Source organism: Pelodiscus sinensis, chromosome 5 (genome assembly GCF_052426305.1).
Source record: "Pelodiscus sinensis isolate ZL-2025 chromosome 5, ASM5242630v1, whole genome shotgun sequence".
In the NCBI taxonomy this organism is placed as follows: Eukaryota; Metazoa; Chordata; order Testudines; family Trionychidae; genus Pelodiscus; species Pelodiscus sinensis.
In genome coordinates this window covers 116123945-116151185 of record NC_143056.1, presented here as the reverse complement: position 1 = coordinate 116151185, position 27241 = coordinate 116123945, and the positions used below count along the sequence as shown (strand labels likewise).

The window sequence follows — 27241 nt, the reverse complement described above, 5'->3', positions numbered from 1 at the left end:
CCACCCCTGGGTGTGTGTAGTCGATAAGATTAACTAATAAGCCCAGGCTTATTGGTTAATCGTGCAGTTGTCTACAGGCTGAGTCTGAAGTTGTTGGTGATTATCTGTATTAAGTTAACACTTAGGATGCATCTACACAGCACAGTTATTTCAAAATAGCGGCCATTATTTTGAAATAACAATGACAGCGTCTATACAGCAATTCCGTTATTTCAAAATAATTTTGAAATAATGGACGGCTTATTTCAAAATCTGTAAACCTCATTCCACGAGGAATAACGCGTATTCCAAAATAGCTATTTTGGAATAGCAGTAATGTGGATGCTCCACTGCTGCTATTTCGAAATAGCTCCTCCCCAAGGCCATTCAAAGTAATTACTCCCCAGAGCCTCCTGGGACTCTAAATCAAGGTGGCACTTCTACATTAGGGGAGCCTGCCTTGTGCGCTCCGTCACCCCCTCTCCCATCATAAAATGGAAAAGGGGAGGAAAGGGACGACAAGGAGGGAAAAGTGAAAATTAATAATTTTTGATAAAATTTTCACAAACAAAAAAATGTTTCTTTTCTAGACCCATGGAATAAAACCTATTTTTAATTTGTTCGCGGAAACTTTACGAAGTTTCAACCAGCCCAGTTTAAAGTGAAGCCTGCACTGAATTCTGTTTACCTCTACAACTTGGCTTCCAACACAAAAGCTCTACATTAATTCATATCTTTGACACTACTGATTTCTAATGATCTTTGAGCTGTTTTTGCCAGACTAGTTGTATGTGCACAGTAGGGGTAGAATTTGGCCTTTAGAGCTTAAAAATATCAGTTATCGTCATATTTCACTTTAAATGCATAAAATGAAGCTCTTGCAGGGTCAGTTATAATACTTAGCCTGACAATTGACAGATTCTTCCTTATAAATAGTGATGGTGCAGTTTGGGTAAGACAGATAATGGGGTTTTTTTTCTTTCTGAAAGGAATGGCACATTTAATAAATGTTGGTGTCCGTTGTGAAAGAGGAGGAAGATTTATGAAGTGTGCAATGCAAGATGAGGAGCAGGTGAATCTAGCTTTTTGTGAAAATGAATGAGGAAGGTTGTTGAAAGAATACCATAAAATGAGAGAGCAGGCAGGGCAAAAATAGCCAGTTGTGGGAAAATGGTTAGCCTCTGTGTAAACAGTATTAATGATGCAAAGTTTCCTATAGGACAAAAACGTAGACTGCAGGGTTTCCCCTGAATCTTTCGTGGTTTTTAACTGTTCCTTTCCACTCTTGATCTAAAGGAGATTTAGATTAGACATTTGGAAAAACTTGATAGCTATAAGGATAGTTAAGCACTGGAATAGTCTTCCAAGGGATGTTGTGGAATCCCCATCCTTGGAAGTTTTTACAAAGAGGTTGGACAAACACCGGTCAGAGATGACTTCTCAAAGTTCCTTCCAGCCCCACATGTCTGTGATTCTGTAATAACATATTGTCTGTCCTAAGAAAGAGGTGTGAACTATGATCTGTGAACTGGATCCTGCAAGGTGCTGAGTGCATGCTCATATTTATCTAGCAAAAGCACTTAAGCATGTGCTTAAACTTTCATTTGTGAGTAGCACTGTTCAACTCAATGGGATTTAATTTAAGTGTATGAATAGGTACTTTGCTGGTTTGGAGCCATAATGGTGTATCCTCTTCTGCAGGATAGAGTGAGTCCAGGATGAATTTCTTCCAGAGACTTTTTTGAAGTCCTGAATGACATGTTACTGAATATACAGAAAGGAGTTATTTTTATAACTTTGGCAGACATGAGGAGGTTGAAGCTTCCTCATGCTTACCAAATACTCTAGTTTTAAAGACAAGCTACCAGAACATTCCGTGGAGGGATCAGGGGAAGACATTGCGGTATTAATAACTGAGTAACTCCAAATGAAATGAAGTACAGGTTGAACCTCTGTAATCCGGGATTCTGTGGCATGGCGACATCCATGGTCCAAAAGGACTGCAGATGGTGCTGGACCAGAGAGCTCAAGCCACAGATGTTGCCAGCGGCTGGGAGCTCAGCTGGCAGGCAGCCTGGAGGGCTAATGGCCTGGGGACAGGAAGCCCAGGCAGGGGCTGGCAGCTAGAGCGGGGCTAGGTAGGGAGACCTGCCAGCTGAGAGCAGAGCTCTGCCAGCCAGGGGTGTGGAGCCCCCGCAGGCCAGGAGTGTGGAAACCCTGCCATCAGGGTGTGGAGGGGTGGATATTACTGGTGGCCAGAAGCAGGGAAGCCCCTTCTGGCTGGACACATGGATCTTCTGCCATCCCGGGGCTTCTGCCAACCCGGGGCAGGGAGATGCTACAACCAGAGGAGCTTAGCTGTTGTCGGCAGAGGAAGGGCGCCCAACGGGCTGGAGTAGGGCAGCAGCTGGGAGTGAAACCCCACCAGTAGTGGAGGGCAGCGCACTGGCCCAGCCAGTGACTAGAAGGGGAGCCCTGGAAGAACCCGAGACCTCATCTCCCCTGGTCTGGCAAACTTCCTTCTTTGGGACCACTTGGGTACTAGACCTGGGAGGTCCAACCTGTACTATGAACTAAATGGGCAAGCTTTGCTGTTATTTGTGTGTGCAAATTCCTGTTGAACCCCATCATGAACTTTTGGATTTCATTGCTGAATACGAAGATCCTGTTGGGTTGCATTGTGAGGAAAGGCTTGCCGGAGTGGACTCTATGTGAAAACTCCAGTCAGAAACAAAGCTGCTCAGAAAGTGTGCCTTGACATGCAAAGCTATGCCTCAGAACAGACACTTGGGGCCTGATCCAGAGTCTTTTGAAGTCAGTGAAGAAACTCCCATTGCCTTCACTGGGATTTAGGTTAATCTAGTGAGAAAAAAACTAAGGGCATCAAGGCTCAGGTTTTCAAAGGCGCCTAAGAGAATTAGATGACCAAGTCCTATTGAAATTCAATAAGATTTGATTGTCTGGTACCTTTTAAAAATTCCATTCTAAAAATACATGCCAACAGGATCTTTGCAGACCCCAGAATTATTGTATTATGCTCCTAGTTGTGATTAAGGGAAAAACAGAAAGGCAAAACAATCAGCTTTTCCAACTCTCTTTCATCATAAGCTTCACTTATTCAAAACACAAGTAGGTTTGGGTAAATATTATTTCATTCTAATTAAAAACATTTATAAAAGGCTTTACTTGTGTCCAGTAACTTCTTAGGAGTAATTTATGGAACTCTGAAGATAGAAGCGTGATACCATTACCCTTTTTTTAATGTTTTCCATTGATATTTGTTTAACCCACATCAGTCAATGCCAAATATGCTAGATAAGGAATTTTGGCAAAGAACACTAAACTTTCTAAAGTAAAGATAAAGGCTCTGTGGGAGAAGCTAAAATGTTTTGGCTTCTTAGGGTTTGTTTTTTTTTAATGTTCTTCTTAACTTATAAAGGTTGAGTGTAAGATCTTTGAAAAAACAAGAATTAAACTGAAGCCCTCCTCCCCCCGCACTATTAGGGTATGTCTACACTACAGCGCAAATTCAAACTAACTTAGTTTGAATTAGTTAATTCGAACTAAGCTAATTCGAATTAACGCATCTAGAACTAAAAACTAGTTCGAATTAGCGTTTTGCTAATTCGAACTAGCGCATCCACACTGATTGGACGCAGGGGCGCATTTAAGGGCGGCTGAAACCGGTTCTGGCAGGGCATCAGGTCAGTAGTTGCTTTGTGTGGCTGCTGTCTGAGGCTATCTGAGGCTCGTGCTTAAAGGGACCCCCCCCCGACAGCCAGTTCTCAGCTTTTCTGCTTGCTTGCCAACCTCGCCGAGGGACAGCAAGGCGTTGGTCTCTGTGCCCGTCTGTGTTGGTGCTTCCCTTCAGGGACGCCGCTGCAGGTGGCAAGATGGAGCCAGAGCTCGCCCTGCACCTTCTGGTGCACTTTCTGGACTTGCTGCTGCAAGCCTGCCAGCAATGGCTGGAGGCTGCCTGGCACCACCTGGTGCACGTCAGCCCCCTGCCTCTCCACCTGGCCGCCCTGGGGGCCATGGAGGAGCCGCGGCGGCGCCCGGACGCCAGCGTGCCCCGCCACATCTGGCGTCTGGACAGCAGCAGCGACTGGTGGGACCGCATCGTCCTGAAGCGCTGGGAAGACCGACAGTGGACCCAGAATTTCAGGATGAGGAGGGACACCTTCCTGGAGCTCTGCGAGTGGCTCGCCCCTGCCCTGCGCAGAAGGGACACTCGCATGAGGCCCGCTATCCCCCTCCAGAGGCGTGTGGCCATCGCCCTCTGGAAGCTCTCCACGCCGGACAGCTACCGATCCGTCGGGAACCAGTTTGGCGTGGGGAGATCCACAATCGGAGCAGTGCTCATGCAGGTACGGCACTCGTCGGCCACTGGACCGGGGGGGAAGAGGGGCTGCAAGGAGGGGATGGGCCGCCCCAGGGAAAAAGGGGGGGGGGGGGAGGAGGCGAAAGTGCCCCGCACCAGTCTCTCCCGGCCATACTTCACGCCGCCCGGGGGGGTGGCTTCCAGGAGTGGGGCACGGGGCACTGCCAGGGCACGAACACTCCCAGCCACCCGGGCGCCCCACTGATTTGCGCTTTGCTGTGTCTCTCTGCAGGTGGTCAGGGCCATCAACCGGGTGCTGCTCCGCAGGGTGGTCCGCCTCGCCGACCCGGACGCTGTCATCCAGGGCTTCGGCGCCCTGGGCTTCCCCAACTGCGGGGAGGGGGGCCATCGACGGGACGCACATCCCCATCCATGCCCCGGAACACCAGGCCTCCGGGTACGTCAACCACAAGGGGTACTTCTCCGTGATCCTGCAGGCCATGTGTGACCACCGGGGCCAGTTCACGGACATTAATGTGGGCTGGTCCAGCAAGGCACACGACGCACGGGTGTACCGGAACTCCTCCGTGTGCCAGAGGCTGCAGGCCGGGACCTTCTTCCCCAACCGCCACATCAGGGTCGGGGACATGGACATGCCCGTCTGCCTGGTGGGGGATGCCGCCTACCCCCTACAGCCGTGGCTGATGAAGCCCTACACGGGGCACCTCAATCCCTCCTGCCAGGCCTTCAATGCCAGGCTCACCAGGGCCCGCATTGTGGTGGAGGGGGCCTTCGGGTGACTGAAAGCCCACTTTCGATGCCTCCTCACCCGTCTGGACCTCACCGAGCACAATATACCTCCTGTAGTGGAAGCATGTTCTGTGCTGCACAATTTGTGTGAGAGAAAGGGGGAGGCTTTCCTGCTATCCTGGATGGCTGAGGCTGACCACATGGCTGGCAACTACGCTCAGCCCCGCACCGCCGCTGTCCGGGAAGCCCAGCGGGGGGCCGTCCGGATCCGGGAAGCCCTGCGGGAGAGCTTCCTGGTGGAGGAGAAGGAGGAGGACTGAACTCTCCCTGCATGCCCCAATGGGGCCTTCTTCCACCCTCCCCACCTTCCCCTCCCTAACCCCCCTTCCTAATGTCAAATAAAGACACCTGTTTTGCCAACAAAAATCTCTTTTTATTTAACATAAGTGGGGTGGAGGGAGGGAGGTGTGAGGGTGGGAGAGGGGAGGGGGAAACCTGGGAGGAGGGAGCTGGAAGGGGGGGGAAGGGAATGGAAAGCTCAGGGGTGGGGGTCAGCGTGCCTCTCCCGTCTTGCAGCACTGCAGGTGCAGGGCCCTCGGGGGGGGGGGGAATGGGTGTGGAGGTTGGGGCAGGAGGGACGGGGGCTGCGGAGGAAGCAGGAGCAGGAGCAGGAGGAAGCGGGAACCGGTCGAGGAGGCTCTGGAGGTGGCCTCTGAGGGCACGGCCCTGCTCCTCCAGTGCCTCCAAGCTCCGCTGGTGCAGCCGAAGGTCCTCCTGGACCCAGTGGTCCTGGGTGCGGAGCTGGTGATCCAGGAAGCGGAGGTGCCATCGCTGGTAGTCCTCCTGGTTCCTGGCTCTCCTGCTGGCCCGGGCGCAGGTGGCTGTTGCAGGCGGGGTGGTGCGCCCTGTAGTCCCAGGTGCTGAGGCTGTGGTGAAACAAGAGCAGCGGTCAATTCTCCCTGGGGCCCAGGTGGGTGAAACCCAGCCCCCCTCTGCAAGGCCAGGGCCCCTGCATGACACCCAGCTGCTGCTCCGTGGTGGGCAAGGCCCAGGTGCACGGTCCCTGGGCTCCCTCTCTCCCCTGCCCCCCGTACACATAAGGGGAGCATGATGGTACTCACATGTGGAGGCCTCCCCGGCCTCGGACGACACAGGTGAGCGGCTCAGTGGGGTGCCTCGGGGGTCCTGGGTCCTGGGCAGGCTTCCGGCAGGCTCCTGGCTCTCGGCGTCCTCCTCCTCCTCCTCGGTGTCAGGGAGTGGTCCCTCTGCCCCGGGGTCAATCACCACCCGGGGGGCAGGGATGGCATGAGCCCCCAGGATGCAGTCCAGAGCCAGAAAGTGGGGGGCAGGCCTCTGGGTCGGCCTCTGGCAGGCAGGCCCGGGAGTAGGACTGCCGCAGGTCCTTTATCTTGCAGCGGACCTGCTCCCTGCTGCGGTGGTGGCCTCTGGCGGCCAGGCTGGCAGCCATGCGGCCATAGACTGCCGCATTCCTGTGGCTAGTGTGGAGATCGTGGACATTGGAGGCTTCCCCCCAAACCTGGATGAGGTCCACGATCTCCGCACTAGACCACGCGGGCGCCCTCCTCTTGCGTCCCCAGGCAGGCTCCTGGGAGCCGCCAGGCTGGTCCCGGGAAGAGGGGGAGGGCTGGGGGGCATCGGGTGGCTGGCTCATGGGGTGTCAGGTGCACAGTCTGCTGGCAGCGTGCTGTCAGCCTTGCAACTGGCACAAACCCTGTAGCCAGCCCGTGGCCCTTTAAGGGCTCCGGGGCAGGGAGGGGGGCAGAAGAGTTTGCCTGGTGTTGGCCAGAGTGGCCAGCAGGGCAAGCTGGGGAGGGCTAGCCTCCCACTAGTTCAAATTAAGGGGCTACACACCCCTTAATTTGAACTAGTAAGTTCGAACTAGGCTTAGTCCTCGTGGAATGAGGTTTATCTAGTTTGAACTAAGCGCTCCGCTAGTTCGAATTAAGTTCGAACTAACGGAGTGCTAGTGTAGCGCCTATTAAAGTTAATTCGAACTAATGTCTGTTAGTTCGAATTAACTTTGTAGTGTAGACATACCCTTATTTAGTAATTTGGGCACTTTCAGTTTCTTAATATGCATTCTAAACATAAGGAACATAACATAATTTTCCTTCTTTGCTTGCTTGCTTTCTGCACTACAGTCAAGTCAAGCCTTTTACCTCCTTATTGACTTTTCCTCTAAGTCTATGTGCTTACCTTTTGCATAAGATGTAGTGGGTCTTTGCCCATGAAAGCTGGTGTCCAAATAAGTCTATTAGTCTTTAAGGTGCCACACTCCTTGTTGTGTTTGCAGATACAGACTAACATGATTACCCTTCTGATACTTCTTGCTTAGGCTATCTGATCTTACTGCTGTCTATGTATTTCAGCTAGCACTGTGCAGTCTTAAGAGAACCAGAAGGGAACTGTCCATACTAGGTGAAAAAGTTACATGAAACATTTTTGCAGTGTCTTGAAGCTGCCAGGCCTGCACAATGCTATGCATCTAGGTGCATGCAGGTGTTGTCTCAGTCATTTTGTAAGCATTCATTTAACAGTAATTTTAGTGATATATCTGTAATGAGATCTCTAGCTCAGATCAGGCAGATACAGTGTAATTTACAATTGCTTCCACTCCATGTGGGAGGGGAACCATAAGAATTGTAGCTGCATTGTTTCAGCAACTCCTCCCAACTCTATTCCATAGTGCAGTGCCTTATATTTCCAGCAAAAAGTCTCTTCTTCCAAATCAGCCTTTCCCTCTGTTCACTCTTCCCTTTTTCCTCCTTCGTTTTCTTTCACTCTGCTGATTTTGTTTTAGATCTTCTTGTATTCTTGCTCCAATATTACTGGTCTGTGGGCCACATGCTGAAGCACATCGGCCTTTTCTAGGCAATGAATTCAGTGGACATGCGTTAAGCAAGCACCCAGAAAAAAGTATTTTCAATAAATAACGGGCCAAGTTTATTCCTGCTGTGTCTCAGATTTATTCAAAGTCTCAGGAGTGAGATGTGACTTACGGTCATGATTCATGCAAGTGTAACTCTTCATTGCATTGGTTTTACACCTGATTGACAACAGTCTGAGAGGAGAGTTAAGCCCCCAATATCTATCTGTTCAATTGGCTTTTGTAAAATAGCGCATATTATTTTAGAAAATTACCAAAAAAATCACCAAAACCTCAGCTACTGAGGGATTGTAAAGGGAATATTCTAGGAGTTCATGAGGACAACTAAGTTTGTCTTTATAATGACTGCTCTGAGTTATTTTAAATATCTATAACTTTTCTCACTCCTGTCTGCAACTTATCTGGCAGCTAACATATAAATGTAGTGACAAAAATTCATCTGCCTCATCCCCCCCAACTAGATAACTTATTAGACTTATACAAGGCAAGATATTAAAAACACTTTTGTCTGTCACACAGCCACGGGTAGAGGAGGGGGAATTTGCCAGTTGCTAATGGATACCTGGAGTTTTTGTGTATAACCATGAAGAACAGCTTGTGCACTTTCACCCCTGATGTTCCCTGAATAACTTGGATCTCATTTAGGTCAATAAGCCTTTATCAAAACGTCAGGAGTGAAAAATGTGTCTTGGTGTAAGCCGACTGGTCGTTCCCTCCAGTCACAGGAGTCTATAGAACAATCAATGTTCTCTAAGCTTGTCTGCATGTCACGCAAAGAACTGGATGACAGTAACCATTGACTACATGTCTGTTTCATTGTCTTTGGGACAGCCCACATTTGCATACTTGCCAGTGTTCCTGTTATCCAATGAACCATGGAGAGTCTTTTTTTTAAAAAACCCACACAACTCTCATGCAAATTTTGCACTCAAAAAATCACACATTTTTTAAAAAATCAACAACATAGCCATGGCTTTGGTTTTCCCCTTCTTGTTTTAATAATGAAACTATAATCTTGATAATCCTACAGTTTTTGGTCAAGAAATAGCATTTGCTGTTGTGCACAAAGTTTAACTTTCCTTCCAAGTAAATCTTCTCTTTTTTGTTTTGTTAATCCCTATTTGGGGCAGTCTGAACACTATTGTGTGCACATCACATATGAGTTGAGGCCATAGGTTTGTTGCTTAAATAATGTCGTTTGCATGAAAGAAACAGCTAACTCTCTGCTTAATGATTTGTCATTGTCCTTCGCTGAGGGAGTTTCCTCCATACCAGAGATGAAAGAGGCTACATTAGCCTGCTTCAATAAAGAAATGTACTAGTATATTAGAGCATGTTGATTATATCCTATAAATCAGTGCTTCATAAAATAAATGACATTCCTGCCTTAATACTGAATCACTTTTTTAATAGACAGGACAGTGTTCTCATTTGCATTTCAGTGAAGGTTTAAAATATATTCAACTAAAGCTAACTAAAAGGGGAGTCCTATTGCATATGAAGTTACTATATCAAATATAGGATATTGTATTGTTTTATACTGTGTTACAAATGAAGGCCCATTACGTTTTAAAAAAATGACATGGTAGTGTTTCTGAATAAAATTCTCACAAGGTTTCCTGTTTATTCCTTTCACACATTAGAACAGACTATGGACCAGATCCTTGGGTGATGTAAATTGGCCAGTTTCCATCTTTATAGCAACCAAGGATGTGGCCAGTATTTCATTTTGCTTGAAACTGAAAAACTCTTAGGAGCACAAAAACATTGCAGACAATTGTGAGAGCTATCTTGCTGCACCTGGCAACAACTTAAAGTCCAGGGCATTAGGGCCCATCACGTTAAGAGCAGGAATGTTGGCCAACATCCTTTTGAAAAATGACAGAGTGTCTTCAACTTGCACCTGCACAACTTAGTTACCAGAGATGAGCAGTTTAATGCACCATCAGAATGCTGGCATTTTAGAACTCTGTCCAACTCCCATTAAAGTCAGTGGACTGGGACCATGATGCATAAGAATAGTTGCTCTCTTTTTCCTGTTTTGGCAGCCCTATTGCTCTTTTAACCTTTAAAGCAATGCTTTTATTGACTTTAGTGGGACCAGGACTTCATCTTCAGTGTTTTAATTAATTAAAATCTCCCCTATATGAAAGCTAAAAGTGGTCACTTTTCTCAGCCCTTTTCTTCTCTCATCGTCATCATCATTAAGTGGTGCAATGTCATGACATACAGGGAATAGCTGTCACAGACTTGTCCTGTTATTTAGTCTTAGAGAGGGAATGTTTTCTGGCGACATGCCCTCTTCTCGTCCGCAACAATTGGGATCGTCTATTACTGAAGAAATGTTTGGCTCTTGTCATTCTTGTTTACTCAGGCACCAAACTGCTCCAACAAGCCATTGGTGCATGCAGTGTTGATGTAGCTGTATTAGTCCCAAGCAAGGTGGGTGAAATCATAGCTTTTACTGGATCAACTTTTGTTGGTGAGGGAGAAAAGTTTTTGAGTTACACAGCATGAAAGCTTCTCTCTTTCTTACCAACAGAAGATGGTCCTCACCCATCTTGTTTTTCCAATAAACCATGCAGTTTGTTGTATAGCCTTTTAATTATTTTTAGAACCATAATTCCTTGTGAATATTTTAACATATTAGGTGTTATGTCCTGTATATTTTCCCATTTTGCCCTCAATAAGGGATGATTTCTACCTAGTGCTAATTCATCTGAAGAAGAAGTGAATTGTACTCACAAAAGCTCACAATACCATTTACATGTTTTGTTAGTCTTTAGGGTGCTGCTAAACCATTCGTTGTTTTTTAAGGTTTTACTTAATGCTAAGTTAGGCTATTCTGTTGCAATAGATACAAATTGAACATGGCTTCTAAATAAAAAAATACAGGATTGCAACTCTGTTACTTTGAAAACATATAATGAAAACTCCATCATCTGCTAATTGACAAAAAGCTACTCTTTGGGGATTTAAAATGGAGATAAAAGTGCCCTGAAAATCACACCAGCTAAGTTCCAGTTTTGTGTTGTTCTTTTCCTGTCAGATTCAGAGGGATGTTAGATCCTTCCAGTCCATCCACTGTAGATGCCAGAATCTCCTGGGTCACTGCCCTAAAATGTTTAACTGTTCAGCCTGGCAGTGTAGCTGCCACGGAACAGTGTTTTAACCAAATTCCTGAACCATATTCTTGTACATTTCTTACAAAAGCCCAGAATTTCAGCTTAGTATGGGATTTTGGTTATCAATCTTTACTTCATTTTGTTCTGTAAGTGAATTCCTAACCCTTTTCAAGACTTCCATTGGTTTTAGGGGCTGGGAACAGGATTTTGCCCCATGTTTTAAAACAGCCTGGAAACTATCAAGCCACAATTGGGTACCAAAAATGTTACTTTTAAAAGTGTGGATTGCACATAGGCTATAAAAGGGTAGGTAAATAGCTGGCTAAGATGATACTGCAGATGGTGTGTACAGTGTACTTTTTCTGGAAATGAGATATACTAGCAAAATATTTGTCTTTTGAATTCAGAGTCTGCTTGTTTTCTTTGGCTAAGGCAAGCATCTCTCTGTTTGAATTATTGAAGCCAAGTAAATTATGCAGAATGGTTTCAGTTTTAGCACATAGAGAAGATCCAAACAGCATGCCATTCTGGTATTTGAGCTTATTCTTTATCATACAGTTCCCACTGCTTACACAGTTTCCTGAGGTTTTATAGTTTGGATCTTCTTGGCGTGTTGCATCCTTTTCTTCTTCCCAACTTTTACATTTCATTTTCTGTGTTACATAATGTCACCTGAAAGAAGCGAGCGAATATGTAAACTAGAAAATTAATCTAGTTCCCTATCTGTTTCCACTAGGAAATTGTATTAGTGGTATTTTTTGGAACGGAGTATGTGGTTCGTTTATGGTCAGCAGGATGCCGTAGTAAATATGTTGGATTATGGGGACGGCTTCGTTTTGCTAGGAAGCCTATTTCTATAATTGGTAAGTATACGTGGTTTGAACAACTATCATAAACACTACAAAAAAGCCACTTTCCTCTAAACACCTTGACCATTTTAAAAAAATTGAGTTTCCTTAGTAATTCCAGCCAGCTTAGAATAAGAACATTTATCACTAGTATCTGGGGAGAATTGAACTTTGAGAAATCTGTGGCATTGTTAGTTCCTGTTTTAAAAAAACCTTTTCAACTTGATTCTCCTCCCCAGATTCCCCTCCCCCTGCCACAGCATATGAGATATGTACTAACCACACTGCCAGAAGGAAGTGGCAGTGCAGGGCACTAGCTTTTGTGTTCCTCTCCTGTGACTCAAGATACTGATATCTAACTGCCGGCAGAAATTTGTATCCACACAGGGCTCTATATGCCACTCCCAGAAGGGGCCAGCAAGCTCCTGGATAAGGGTCATGTGGCTTTGCAGGCACTCTCCCCATCAGCTCCCATTGGCCCCAGTTTCCAGTTCCTAACCAATGGAAGCTGTAGTGGGTGCTTTCAGGTAGGAACAGTGCACTGAGACACCTGCCTCTGCCCCTTCTCCCCCCCCCCCCCCACACGCAGGCCCACTCTGGCAGCTCCTGGAAATGGGCAGGTGGCATGAGGCAGGGGCGGGCAGGATGCCTACCAATCGCAATTGACTGAGAGACTCCCCAGGCTTGACCAGCCATTCGTGATCAACTGGTGGGTGACCACTGCTGCATAAGTAAAGCTATTTTAGTTAGTTTTTAGAGAAGTTTGCAAATAGAGCCCAGAGCAGAATTGAAATTGGTATTTCCAGAACTGCAGGGATGTCCTGGGAACTGCAGTTGTGAATAAGGTTGCCAGATGGTTGAAACAAAAATACTGAACACCCTCCCAAAAAAACACTGGGAAAAAATTCTGTCGAAGGGAAAAGAAGGGGGAGGGGGGAGACCTCCCCGCAAAAAAAAAAAAGGACTCCAAGGACTTAAGCCAAAAAAAAATTAAAATAAAACAGCATGTCCCTTTTAAGATTGAGTGCAGGAAGTGGGGAGCTGTTGAGCACTAAGCAATGCTTCCCCTAGGTCTTTTGGCCGGCAGCCATTTTGTGCCAGCAGCCTTGGGGAACCAGGTAAGCATGAGGGCTTGGGTCAGGGGTGTTGGGAGCCAGGGAGGAGCTCGGGGGGGAGAGAGGGTGAGGCCGGGAGATGAGTGTTTGTAAGGTAGCCAGGTGCCGGGCATTTTCGCCTCCTGGCCGGGGAAAAATTCCGAAAATACCAGACATTTTAGGTGTCCGGTATTCTCTGAATTTTTTTACCTGACAGGAGCCAAAAATACCGGATTGTCTGGGTGAATACCGGACACCTGGCAACCCTAGTTGTGAAAGGAGAAGAACGTGGAGCTGCCATGCCTTCCAACACAGCTGTATTTGCCCCCGCCTCCGCCCCCTTCTAGGGTGAACATTAGGTTTACTATCATTCCACTGGACAGAAGATGCAGGCAGCTGCGTGGAAGGGATGAGGACAGGCCTGAACACTGGGCTGAATGTGGAAACGTTTTTAGACAAACAAAAGTTTTTAATCCAAAATTTATTTTTATCCAAATAAAGTTTAAGATTATTTATCTTACCATGGCCAGAGGAGCTACAAGCACGGGGCACAGGGTCCTGGGAGTGGTGATTCCACATTCTGCTACTTTTACCGCTGCAACTTTCAGGAAAGAACTGTGGTTCCATGTATGGGGATTTATATGCAGATATCCACATCTGTGGATATAAATTTGTATCCATGCAAGACTCTACTTGTAAAATCTATTAGTTACACTTTTTCACTTTCTTCCAAGTCTCAACAGTTAGATTCATGTTACATGTCACCTGATTTTATAGATGGGAGAAGTAAAAAGCAGTGCCAGTACATTTAAAAAAACCACTATTACAAAATATTGTAAAATATGTAGGGTATATAGAACATGTAGGCTTTTTGACACACTATTGGAATGATCTGTGTTGTATCTAATGTTGCCACTAATTAAAAATGCAGCCATCCCTGACTCTTGGCAATAAAACCATTTTTACTACACCACAATATATTTTCTCTGTTACAACAGAGCTAGTAGATATATAATCCTAAAACTTTATTTGGATAGCTGTCTAAAAATGTCACCCTTCTCACAGTTAAAATAATGTCTGCATTGGATTTATATCACAATCTTATCAAAGCATTGCATGAAGCTTTGAACTCATTATCTTCCCTTATTTTTATTTTCCAGATTTAATTGTAGTTGTTGCTTCAATGATAGTTCTTTGTGTGGGCTCCAAAGGTCAAGTCTTTGCAACCTCAGCTATCAGGTAATAATAAATAAATAATTGAAGATAATGTTGTCTGTTTTGATAAAGGTTTTTTATTCCTCTCCTCTCTCTGTAACAGCCCTTAAATTCTATAAGTGGCCACCCCACTGGCCTCTGTGTTGACACACCAGACCAGATTTTAATCTCTGTTACCATGAACTGTTATCGATTAGAGTGTTCCCCTCATATCTTCCCACTCATTATAATGAAGTTGTATATAATAAAGCTAGAGCTTCACAAAAACTACATCCACAAAGTAGTAATGATGCGCTCAAATTTTGTTCATTGTTGCCAGCTAGTTTTATGGGGTTTTTCCCCCAACTTTTTGTTCTTTTGGCTGTCTACTTTTTTTTAGGCTGTTCTTCATAGTATCTTTGGAGTTAGAGATTGACTGTTGGAAATGATAATGAGGGAATTTCTGTGTGCCAACAATTGACTGAACATATCTTATTTATTCAGGTGTATCAGCTTAGCAGGTTTCTCTGAATGATGGGTTGAATTTTAGTCTCAGTAACATTCTGTGACCGTGCGGCTCAGCGTATCTTGTAGAACAGGATTGCTTAGAGAGCGCATTATTTCCATGATCAACTATGCAAAAGTTTCTGGAAACTCAAATTGTTATCTAGCCCATTAGATGAAAAGACCTCCAAAGAAAAGGTGTCTAAATTTCATGCTGTGGAAAATCATCTGTTTCTGCACATTCTGCTTCCCCTTTGGGACTCTTAAAATACACCACCAGAGACTTGAAGATCAGCCAGTTAACAATCTCCATAATATCCGCAATATGTTTCTAGAATTTTTCAATCATTGGGCATTCCTGCTAACCATATAAGTGAAAGCCTATTCCCAGTCCCCCACAGCTGCTCACATTTGTCTGTCTTATAGGCTAGGCTGAGCTGAATAAAAGATGGGGGACACAGGAGGAACCTGTAAGCTTAATATAGTAACCTGACTGTGATGTAATCAGTGTATTTTAATTTATCATTTCCCTTCATTCTTTGTGGTTTCTCTTGTATCTTCAGGCCCTTGCAGCTTCACTTACTTAAAATTTGTATTCCAGGGGTATCCGGTTTTTGCAGATCTTACGAATGCTGCATGTCGACCGTCAGGGTGGCACATGGAGACTGTTGGGATCGGTAGTTTTCATACACAGACAAGTAAGTCACATCTGGCATAGGGACAATGCCTGGGAACAGAATAAGAAAACAATTTTTCCTGCTATAACCATTTTCAGGTCTTCTGTGTCACACCAGTGTACTTGGATTCGGTCATAATACTGCTACAACACAGACAGCTATTATTCTTTACATTACATACTGCAGAGGTCTGTGGTTTCCCAGGACTATTTAATATTAAGTTAAATTGACAGAAAGTTTTAGCTTCTAACTGGTGTAAAACTCAAGTTCCCTTGTAATATGGCTGTAAAGAGAGAAACCTCAGAGATTTGATTCCTCAGGAACTGGTCCAGATCCCTTTCTCTTGTGATTCCTTTCTATCTCCAATACTGTATCATCTATGTGCCCAACTGCTTTGCCCGAGGAAATAGATTATAATTCATAGATAGTTACTGGGACAAGGTTTTCTCCTGTCTTGTAAACAGTATGATATAAAAGCATGGAATGTAGGCAGATGTCGTCTTCTTGTTAAATATATGAACTTAGGGACATGGGTGATTGTTTCAATTTATGCAAGTACTGTTGCTTTTCTGTGTTTAAAGGACAACAGGTTACTTCCCTAAGTGTAAAATTTTCATTCAAGTCCCATTTTCACAAGTGACTTAGATACTTAGTCTAAGTTTCATTCAATTTCATTGACTGGCAGTGAGACTTAAGATTCTAAGAGCTCAGATCTCTCTCAAAATTTTGACCAAAGAGTTAATTTTCAATTGCAACCGCAGTACAAGCAGCACTCACCAGATTATTTGCAAAAGTCATGAACCGTTGTTTGAAATCCAATATATGCAATTGAAGCACAAGTACATTTCTGTACAACACTGGGTAGGCTGAGTTTTGCTGAGCTCAACTGATTTGCTCTAAGGATCAGTCTAGTGATTAATTTACTAGTCGAGTAGTCGATGGGATAATTTACTAGTCGAGTAGCAGACCATTGATAAGCACTTCTGCGTTCCGCCTTTGAAATGTACAAGAGTCCTAGTGGGGGCTCTTGTGCATTATGAAGTTGGAACGCCGTGTGGAGCCCAGGGCCAGTGGGAAGTCCCGCTGACTTCGGGTTCCATGTGGGTGCTGCCACTTTGAAATGCCGCATGGAGCCCGGGGTCAGCTGACCCCAGGCTCCATGGCACTGCCGCTTTTTAAGTCCACCCCTACCGGTCCCCCTTTGCTGCCTCTATCTGATAAGGTGGGAGGAAGCGACTAGTTGATTAGTCCTTTACATCCCTAATTTGCACCAGATGAAAGTGTGATGACCTGTTTAAATAAACTGCTGAAATTAACTTTATTTCATTTCCACGAGGAGTAACGGTAGTTCGGAATGGGAAGCCTAATCCGAACTACCTACTCCGTGCCGCGTGTAGCCGCGGGCACGGAGTCTGAACTAGCGGACATTTAAAAATGGTGGTGCCTGGCAATATGCAAATGAAGCCCGGGAAATTCAAATTCCGGGCTTCATTTGCAACTTCGGTTGCCTACATTAACCACCCTAGTTCAAACTAGGGTGGTAGTGTAGACATACCTTCAGTCTCTAGATGCCACCGGACTCTTCGTTGCTTCTGCAGATACAGACTTAACACAGATAACCCTCTGAGACTTGCTTATTAATTACAGGTTGAACCTCTCCAGTCTGGAGCTTTTGAGACTGGTTCCGAACGAGATAATTTTCTGGACCATAGGAGGTCAATATTGTCCAGCAGCATTACCAACAATTCCACTGCTTATGGGGCTGTTAGAGGACATTTAGGGTATGTCTAGACTACATCCCTTTGTTGCCAGAGGGATGTAAATTAGACATACCAAAATTGCTAATGAAGCGGGGATTTAAATATCCCACACTTCATTAGAATAAAAATGGCCGCTGCTTTTTGCCGATGTGGCACTTTGCCGGCAAAAAGCAGCAGTCTAGACGGGGATCGGTCGACAAGGAAAGCCTTTTCTGACCAATCCTGTAAACCTTGTTGCACGAGGCATAAGGAATCTGTCGGAAAAGGCTTTCCTTGTTGACTGATCCCCATTTAGACTGCCGTTTTTTGCTGGCAAAGTGGCAAAAGCAGAGACCATTTTTAGTCCAGTGAAGTGTGGGATATTTAAATCCCCGCTTCATTAGCAATTTCGGTATCTCTAATTTACATCCCTCTGACGACAAAGGGATGTAGTCTAGACATACCCTTAGGGGTAAATTAGAGCTAAATACAGCACAAAATACTGAGAGCCAGGACTGGTGGCTATAAACAAACTTTATGGGACCACAGGAAACTTGGCCACATCCATGAAAAGTGCACATCCAGCTAACTAAAATCATTCTGGACAACAGATGTTTCTGGACGAGAGAGTTCTGGATTAGAGAGGTTTAACCTGTATTTTTATTATTTTGCACAAAAACTCCAGTTTCACACAGTTTAAAGCTCTCTAATGATATTTTTATTTGTTTTTATTCTGCTTTCAGGAATTGATAACTACCTTGTACATTGGGTTTCTGGGCCTTATTTTTTCATCTTATTTTGTGTATCTGGCTGAAAAAGATGCTGTGAATGACTCAGGACAAACAGAGTTTGGAAGCTATGCAGATGCCCTGTGGTGGGGAGTGGTAAGTACGATACACTTTGTGATATAAAATGACAGCTAACATACATTATTGTTTACAAACATAAGTTTCTGCATGGGGAGTACAGCAGAAGTGAAATTAAAATTGCTTCATTGTTACAGTATCTTCTGTTGTTTTCTTGTTATCATGTGAGGATAAACAGAAACAGATAAACAGAAACAGTAGATTGTGGACATTTATTTTATTAATAAAAGAGGTGACCCCTTTACAATGGTTTGGAACATTCAAGCCAAGCACATAACTAAGCTATGTTTAAGTTCTTGTTACTTTACTCTTGTCATCCTTTCTGGTACCCTCCAATTATTTGCTACATTAATGTGTTGTAACTTCTAGTTCTTGTTAGTTGCAGAGCATTCTAGCTCTGATTATGCCAGTGGTGGGCAACCTGTGGGCCACAGACTCCCAGTCTGCCCCCCCACATGCACCTCTCATTCACTGGGGCACTAGACCCTGCTAATTTGTGGTGTTCCAGCTCTGAGAGGGAGGGGGGAAGAGCCGGGACACAGGCGAATCAGCGGATTCATGGTGCTCTGAAAGTGCTGGGAGGGAAGGAGGTGAAGTAGTAGGAAGTGAAGAGCTCTGGTGTCCCAGTGTGTGAGAGGCGCATAGGGGAGAGGGGCAGACAGGGGGTCTGCAGGTGGAGCCCCAGGGTGCATCTAACCAGCAGGGCTTAACTCAAAATAAGCTACGCACATTGAGCTACCTCAATTGCGTATTTTATTTTGAAATAGCTTATTTCGAAATAGGGAGTGTCTGCTTGGCACTTATTTTGAAATAGAATGCGCTTCCTCTGACTTGCCTTACTCCTCCTATAATGAGGGTTACAGGAGTTGGAGTAAGAAGTCCTCCAGCTTGACAGTATTTCTACACTATTTTGAAATATCTGCCGGCTGTGTAGACGTGGACTAAGTTATTTCAGAATAGCGCTCATTATTTCGAAATAGGGTTGCAGTGTAGACGTACCCCCAGTGGGCTGTGGGCTGCTGAGGCCCACTGAGATGGAGGGCCACTCATAAAGGCCACTTACTAGTCTTTGTTGCTCATCACTGACCTATGCCCTACCTTAGCTTTAAGCCTGTGGGTAACCCTATTGAAGCCAGTAAGGCTACTCCCATGCTGAAAATTATGCAATGTATATTGGACACAGAGTGCTCAGCAACCTCTTAGGATCAAGCCCAGGCAATATAAGTACTTTGGAGCAGGGAACTTTGTGCAGGGAACTTTGGAGCAGGGAACTCTTCCTTTGTTCATATAGTGTCTAGCACAATGATACCCCAATTTTGACCATCTAGTATCCTCTTGCACTTTTAACATGTGGTATTTATAAGGTTCCTCTTGTGGTAATGGCTAGGCACCCTTACGTAACAATACTATCTAGTTGCTGCACAATTGGTATGAACGTTTTAGAACACCCATAAATGCATGTTCTGCTGTTCTTGTGTTCCAAAATGTCATTCATTAGGCTGTGAATGATGGAAACTTTGTTCTTTTTGGCTGCCTTCATAGTATGATTGGCGAACTGATTCCTTGGCATCTCTCAGCTAAGGCAAGAGTCAAAACTTAGGCCTACTGACTCCAGAGTTGTCCATTCCCTTGTTCTAATAACACACCAATTTTGTTGCATCTACTAATGATCTCTCTCTCTCTCTCTTGTCCTTTCACATGCACTTATTAAATTGTTTGTCAGCCATGTTCTGAGAGTTCTGTTTTGTACTTCCACTTTCCTTCTCTGAATTATAGTAGTGTAGTAGTAGACTGTCACAGTTGTTGCACTGTGTGTCAAAAAGTACTGTTTTACCTTATGGTACTTATCAAAAGGCTATAAATGTGAGAGATGGAAATAACCCTTTAGATCATCCATGCCATCTCTCAATATATGCATTTTTATAATATGCTTTATTTTTGGAGTCGTTTTTTTCCCCAGGCTTTAAATAACATAGCAGACTTTGGTTTTTAATAATAGTGTGGCTAAAAATAATAGGTCACAGGAAGAAAAAATGGAGCACTATATTCGTCTGACCTGCAGTCTGGACTAGGAAGATTGTGCTTTCTTGAGATACATTTTTGGATTTTTATTTATTTGTTTATTTGTATTTATTTATTTATTTATTTATCTATCATGTTTTTGTCTTCTCAATTTCTACACATGGTACCACTTGCTTTTTTAACTCTAAAACATCTATTGATGAGCATATCAACTGCAGGAAATGTATAAGTATCGCTCATGAATACACCAATTAATTAGGCTGTTACAGCAAACACAGCTCTTTCTCTTTCTGTCCACCAAGACTAATATAGCCACTTCTCAGATCAGGAAACTTGGCATTCAGCACAAGGAAGCTGCTATTTAGCACGTACGTTTTTCAGGGCTTTTTTGATGACACAGCATGCTTTTCTCCTCCTTCAGTGCAAGATTCATGTGACACTTAAATTAACAGTGTCAGATGCAGCCACATCTCAGTACACTGATCTTGATCTTAGAAATGAAAGTTGTACCTCTGCCAGGCATGACTGGTTCATTAAAATTAGAGTAAAGCTTTTCTTACCTGGAAGGAGAACAATGCAGTCAGGCCTTGCTTTAGGGAACAAGATGATCAGATGTGGGAGTAATACGTACCACTTCTCCCCAGCCCCTGATTATGACAAAGTTATGTATTTGGTCCACTTTATAACGGGGAGAGTCTTGTGCTGAAGTCTCCATTGTAATGCAGGACGTTACTAGAGATAGGGTTCTAGAATATATGAATTCCCTAGTCCAAGGATTTTGATTTAAAATATGTTTTAATACCAAATTTAGTCGCTAGGTGGAGAATGGTATAATAATCTGAGGCCACATCTATACTATGCAGAAGATTGAAGCTGCTGCTGTCGATCTTCTAGGGGAGGTCTATTTTAGTGGGTATAGTGAGGACCCTCTGATCAAACTCAGAAGGTGTCCCTGTTGGTGCTGGTACTTCTGCTCCTCACCTGGAGTAAGGGAAGCCGACGGGAGCGTTTGCTCCTGTTGGCCTCCCGCTGTGTGGATGGTCCGGAAACTCAGTTTGTTGACTCCAACTATGTAATTAATGTTGCTGGAGTTGCGTATCTTAATTTGACATTCCACTGCAATGTAGACCAGGCTTAAACTAGCTATGCTAGAAATAAGGAGAATAGTCAAGAGGTCTTAATCAGAGAAGAACAGCTGCCATTGCCTGGACAACCATATGTGAAAAATATATCACAGGCCACTGCTGCGACCTAGGATTGAGCCACTAGGATCAACTGGCTGCTAGCCAGTAGGGTAATGCAAAGCATAGGCATTGTCCTCGATACTTTCCTTTTTTCCACTTCCACTACTAGTCTGATGTATACACTTGCTTCCATGTAGTCAACGTTGAATTGCCATCTTTCATCCTGGTCCCTGTCTCATTGAGGCAAGGGGTTGGAAAAAGAATATAATTATAAAAGCTGGGAACAATGAGGAGGAGACACAGAGGAAATGAGTCACGTTACCATACTGATGGCTACAGCCAAGTGGATGGATGATCCAATGGAGAAGAATCATGGTCAAATGGAAAACTGGTCCCAGGCAATAGCCTAGGACTTGGGAGACCTGGACTCAAGTCTCTGCTGTGCCACAGACTTCCTGTGTGATCTTAGGCAAGTCACTTAGTCTCTCTTTGTCGTGGTGGCCAACCTTTAAAATGGGTTTACTAGACATAGCAAAATTTATTAGTTAAGGGGGGAGGGATAGCTCAGTGGTTTGAGCATTGGCCTGCTAAACCCAGGGCTGTGAGTTCAATCCTTGCAGAGACCATTTAGGAATTTGGGGCAAATATTTGTCAGGGATGGTGCTTGGTCCTGCTATGAAGGCAGAGGACTGGACTCAATGACCTTTCAAGGTTCCTTCCAGTTCTAGGAGATAGGCAATCTCTATTAATTTAAAGACTCTTTGTGGCGAGTGTTGGATAAAGGGTCCTATAGAATTATCCCAGCCAGCTTTTTCCCTTTTGAAAAATAAGGAAAGAATACACAATTTGCTAAATTAGTGTAAATACTTTTCATTGCATCATCTCCTGCAAAACCTTCCTCTTCATAATTTCCTTAATTTGAATTCACATGGCACTTCATACTGTACAGGTGTGTCTAGACTACATGGCTCCGTCGAGGGAGCCATGTAGATGAGTTAACTAGACATAGCAAAATGAACAAGAAGCAATGGGCTTAAACTGCAGCAAGGGAGGTTTAGGTTGGACATTAGGAAAAAGTTCCTAACTGTCATGGTAGTCAAACACTGGAATAAATTGCTCAGGAAGGCTATGGAATCTCCATCTCTAGAGAAATTTAAGAGTAAGTTAGATAAATGTCTGTCAGGGATGGTCTAGACCATATTTGGTCCTTCCATGAGGGCAGGGGACTGGACTCGATGACCTCTCGAAGTCCCTTCCAGTCCTAGTATTCTATGATTCTATTATTTAGATTTGCCCCTCCTCCTATATTTCTCTCTTTGTTTTATATCACTGTATTTGTATTTTATCTCTAGATAATAAATAATTGGTAATAAATAAGTAGCAACACTTTTCTGATAGAATGTATGTTAATTGCCAGAACTGATGAAGCAAAAATTTTATACAATGCTGCCAGACTCAACTTCAGGCTGCTCTAGGGAGGTCACAGACTAACAGGTAGGGTGTGTCTAAACTACATGGCTCCATCGACGGAGCCATGTAGATGAGTTTACTAGACATAGCAAAATAAAGCAGCGATTTAAATAATCCCCGCTTCATTTATATCAAAATGGCCATCGCGCTGTGCTGACGATCAGCTGATCTGGCATAGCGGGCAGTCTGGAAGCTCCGCGGTCGACAAGGGAAGCCTTTGTCGACCGCTCTGGTATGCCTTGTGCTTATTTATTTGAAAGAGGTATGTGTCCTTTTTTTCTTTCTTTTAATTTTATAATTTATAGACAGCTGCCTGCTTGCTGCCCCTCTCTATATTTAAGGCCCAGTTCAGCATAACCATGTAGATAATACCATCTTTAGCCATTTGTTCAAGTTCCATTGAAAGTCAGCAGGACTGAAGCACTTGCTTAAGTGCTTTGCTGAACTAGAATGGGAATTCTTTTCAGACTCAACTTTAATCAGTGCATAAAAGAGTTGCTGAATCAGCAAAGATCTTTACTGATCAAATTTGGTTGATCCACTCTAATCATTTAATGGCAGTTACACATACATTTTGGAATGTTGTCTCACAAAAGGGAGCCTACATCATTTGGGGGCTTTCCTAAATACAGTCTGGAATTCCAGAGGAGACTGTAAATTGAGCTCAGATTTGGACATATAATGAAAAACTACAGTTTGTTATTTGCAGACTGAACTGAGGAGAATGCACTTACCTTTGCCCCGTCCTAGTTTTCTCTGGATGTTGTAGGTTTTTTGAGTTAAGTTCAGATTTCAGAATGCAAATGGCTTGGGATTTTGCATCTTGTTTCTGAACTTTGACTTTATGGGTAGTCCAAGTGACTTTTCACCTCCTCAGAAAAGACCTGTGGGATAGGTTTTCTCCGTTTCTTCCAAAACTTCTCATGCCAACATGCCAATGGAAGAATGGCTACTTTTAAATCCATGATTGAGTGTCCAGGTATGTTAAAATATTCCCTTACATATTCATGTGTGTTACCGTTACTGATGTCTGATTTGCGTCCATTTATCCTTTGTCACAGAGACTATCCAGTTTGGTCCTGGGATCTGCGGGAGCCAGGTGCACCTATGCATCCATGCCCCTTTGGGGGGACTTCACAAAACTGCACATGCCAGCAAGCATGTCCCAGGCAGCTCCCAGGGAGCCTGTCTGAGGGTCCTGCTGGCCCATGGGACATTGGTGGCCCAGAGGATCATATTAGGCTGGATCCAGCCCATTGTCCATATTTTGCCTCCTCCTGGGCTAATTCATTCCTTGGATGCATAAACTGGGCAATATCCATTAACAGCAGAGAGGTTATTTTCTCTCTCTTTGGTAAGACTTCTACTGGGATACCATGTCCATTTCTGGCTCCCACAATTCATATAAGATGATGATAAATTGGAGAGGGTTCAGAGAAGAGCCATGAGAATGACGAAAGGATTAGAAAACATGTCTTATAGTGCTAGATTCAAGGAGATCGATCAATTTAGTTTAACATGAAAGTCAAGAGATGACTAGATTGCTGTCTATAAATATCTGCAAGGGGAACAGCCATTTCATAATGAGACATTCAGTGTAGCAGAGAAAAGGTATGATATGAACCAGTGACTGGAAGCTGAAGTGACAAATACAGGCAGGAAATAAGGTATAAATTTTAAAGAGTAAGGGTAATTAATCCCTGCAATAATTTACCAAGATTTGTGGAGGATTCTCCATCAGTGATGATTTTTAAATCAAGAATGGATGCTGAGAAGTTCTATGGCCTGTGTTATACAGACCAGACTACCTGATCACCATGGTGCCTTTGGTCCTTGGAATCCATAAATCTAGGACTATATGATACTTGACTATTTTGCATAATTAAAACTGCCCTTTTTTCTTGTTTTTCTTAACTCTGAGTCATGTATATAGTGCTTTTCTTTTACTGATAACATTATTACATCACTAAGAATAGTACAGTAAAAATGTGGAATGGAAGAAATTATCTGTAGAAATTTCCCCACAGGAAAATCCTCTTATCGGGATCTTTTCTTATGTAGCAAACTTTTCCTCAAACATTTTCTTTGATCTTGCAGATGAGGATTGGCTGTTTTACTTTCTCTTTGTGGGTCATGCCAGTAGAACCATGCCAAAGTTATTCATAGGTCTTATATGCAGAAACTGGGCATTACACAAAATCATCAGAGTTAGATCATAGAAACTCTCTCCGTTCCTTTAGATTTCTAGAATCAAATGCTCAGATTCAACACTGGGGAGTTCAGATCCAGTATTTGGTGCTGGCTGTTGATTCTGATGGTGATCAGGAGAGTTCTCACTGTTTCCTATTCATTTGATTAGTAAACGTGGGATGGCATGCTGCATCCTTCAGTCTTTCAAACTATGGAAGTGGATATCGGGGTACTGTAAAATCTAAACACCTAACAATGGGTTAATTATCAGGCATAAATACAAAGTCACCTGTATTCTCTGTGGGTACTTCTACACTGAATGGTTTTTGTGCAAGAAGTGTTTTGTGGAAGAGTTCTTGCGTAAAAACTTCTTGTGCAAAAGCACGTCCACACCTCAAAGCAGTAGTGCATGGATGCTCTTGCACAAGAAAGCTCTGATTTACTTATGCAAAAGCACATTTGAGGTGTGGACGCTCCGCAGGTTTTTGCACAAATCCGGCCATTTTTGTGCAAAAACCTTGCAGTGTAGACATAGCCTGTGAGTTTTACTGTCTATGTATAGAGCCATAAGACTGTGTGTACATGTAAGAATCAAGCCATTTACTTCTGAATAAAAATAATCACAACCCTGAAAGCAATAAATCATCAATTCACTTTTGCAAAATTTTATTTTAAAATATTAATTTCTAAATCTGAAAATTGCAGGAAGGTTTTAAAATCTTCGTAACAAGTCTTTTAGGTGATGTCTTTCATTACAAATAATAAGGAATAACATCAGGTTTGCCTCTTAAGCTCTGCAGTTGTTGAAGGCAAATTGGTTAAATTTTGTACCGGCCTCTCTTTCTCAGGACAGAGAAAATAACTATTGTACACATCCAGATAAGTCCAAAGCTTTCGTCTGGTTTCCAGCACTCAGACTTTAGCATACCTCCTTGAGCTGCCAGATCTCCTAAGCTAGGTAGTTTCAGGGTTGGTCACTGGATAGGAGATCTACAAAGAACATCTAGGTTTTGTATAAAGTGATGTAGATAATTGACAAGACGACAGACTTTCTCTGTCAGTCAGCTCCGATTCAATACCAAGTTTTATGTGAGGGGACACTGAGCTTCTGTTTTTTGGAGGAGACATCATGATACTTTTAATAAGAGTACAAGTGCTAATTCTAGCATCCTGACTGAATTTAATTGGAAGCAAATATATTCTGTCTCCAATCGTTTCAGCTGGATGCGTTATTCTTTGTGACCTCCCCTCCTAAACGGTGGGAAGTGTTTCTATATACTTCTGAACAGCTGCTGCAGTCTGCCCCAATGATAGCTGCATTCTCATGCATGGGTATGTCTAAACGACATCCCTCTTTTAAAAGAGGGATGTAAATTAGACATATTGAAATTGCAAATGAAGCCGGGATTTGAATTTCCTGTGCTTCATTTGCATAATCGCGTCATGGCGTTTTTTTGAAAACACTATTTTGAAAGTGAAACTGCGGTCTAGATGTGGTTCTTTAAAAAAGAAAAGCCTTTTTCGAAAGATCCTGTACTCCTCAAAAAATGAGTTTTAGAGGATCTTTTGAAAAATGCTTTTCTTTTCAAAAGAACCACGTCTAGACTGGTTTCACTTTCAAAATAGCGTTCTTTGAAAAAACACCATGACACGATTATGCAAATGAAGCACAGGAAATTCAAATCCCGGCTTCATCTGCAATTTTGATATATCTAATTTACATCCTTCTTTCAAAAGAGGGATGTAGTCTAGACATAGCCATGGTAAATAGTAACATGCTTTACCCACCTCAGAGGGGACTTATGAGGCTGACCTGGTGACTGTCAGGAAATGAAATTGCTTCAAAAAAATCTATTGGAATATTCATACAACAGCAATGATTAGGAAAGCAAATTGAATATCAGGCTGTCTCTCAGAATGCCAGTGTCCAGTAGTACACAACACTTAATTCTCGTGTGGAGAACATAAATCAAATCCTTCTCCCTGAAATGAGGCAAGGGACATGTACACATCTGGGGGGTAGGCAGTAATTTCTAGGGGTACACTTGGTGCTACAATGTACATCTTTAATATAAGGAATGTAAATAAAGAAACAATTACATCACATTGTAATACTTCCAAAATGTAATATTATCTGCCTCTTTAATATATGCTGTGGGCTTTTTCCTATTTTGTGCAGATCTCATACTGTCTAGTAAAATAAGAGCATATAGAGCCTAATAAGTTGTTTATGCTTGTGCAAAGTGGGTGTAACAATTAACAGATGACTAGGCAAGGTGCCAGGCATTGGAGAAAGCAGACAGGAGAGCATTTGGACCAATGGCCATCACAACAGAAGGAGATGACAGTTTTATTCCAGATGGGCTGGGG

General features: G+C 43.6%; 1 protein-coding gene across 2 annotated transcripts in view; it reads left to right on the top strand.

Annotated features, from left to right (window-relative positions):
• Positions 1 to 27241, top strand: part of KCNQ1 (potassium voltage-gated channel subfamily Q member 1) — a 580522-nt gene that overhangs the window by 154605 nt on the left and 398676 nt on the right. For both annotated transcript variants that reach the window (XM_075928134.2, XM_006134905.5), the window contains exons 3-6: positions 11820 to 11946; positions 14186 to 14264; positions 15325 to 15421; positions 17883 to 18023. In XM_075928134.2, the coding sequence (XP_075784249.1) occupies positions 11820 to 11946; positions 14186 to 14264; positions 15325 to 15421; positions 17883 to 18023 (444 nt within the window). The remainder of the gene's footprint in view (positions 1 to 11819; positions 11947 to 14185; positions 14265 to 15324; positions 15422 to 17882; positions 18024 to 27241) is intronic.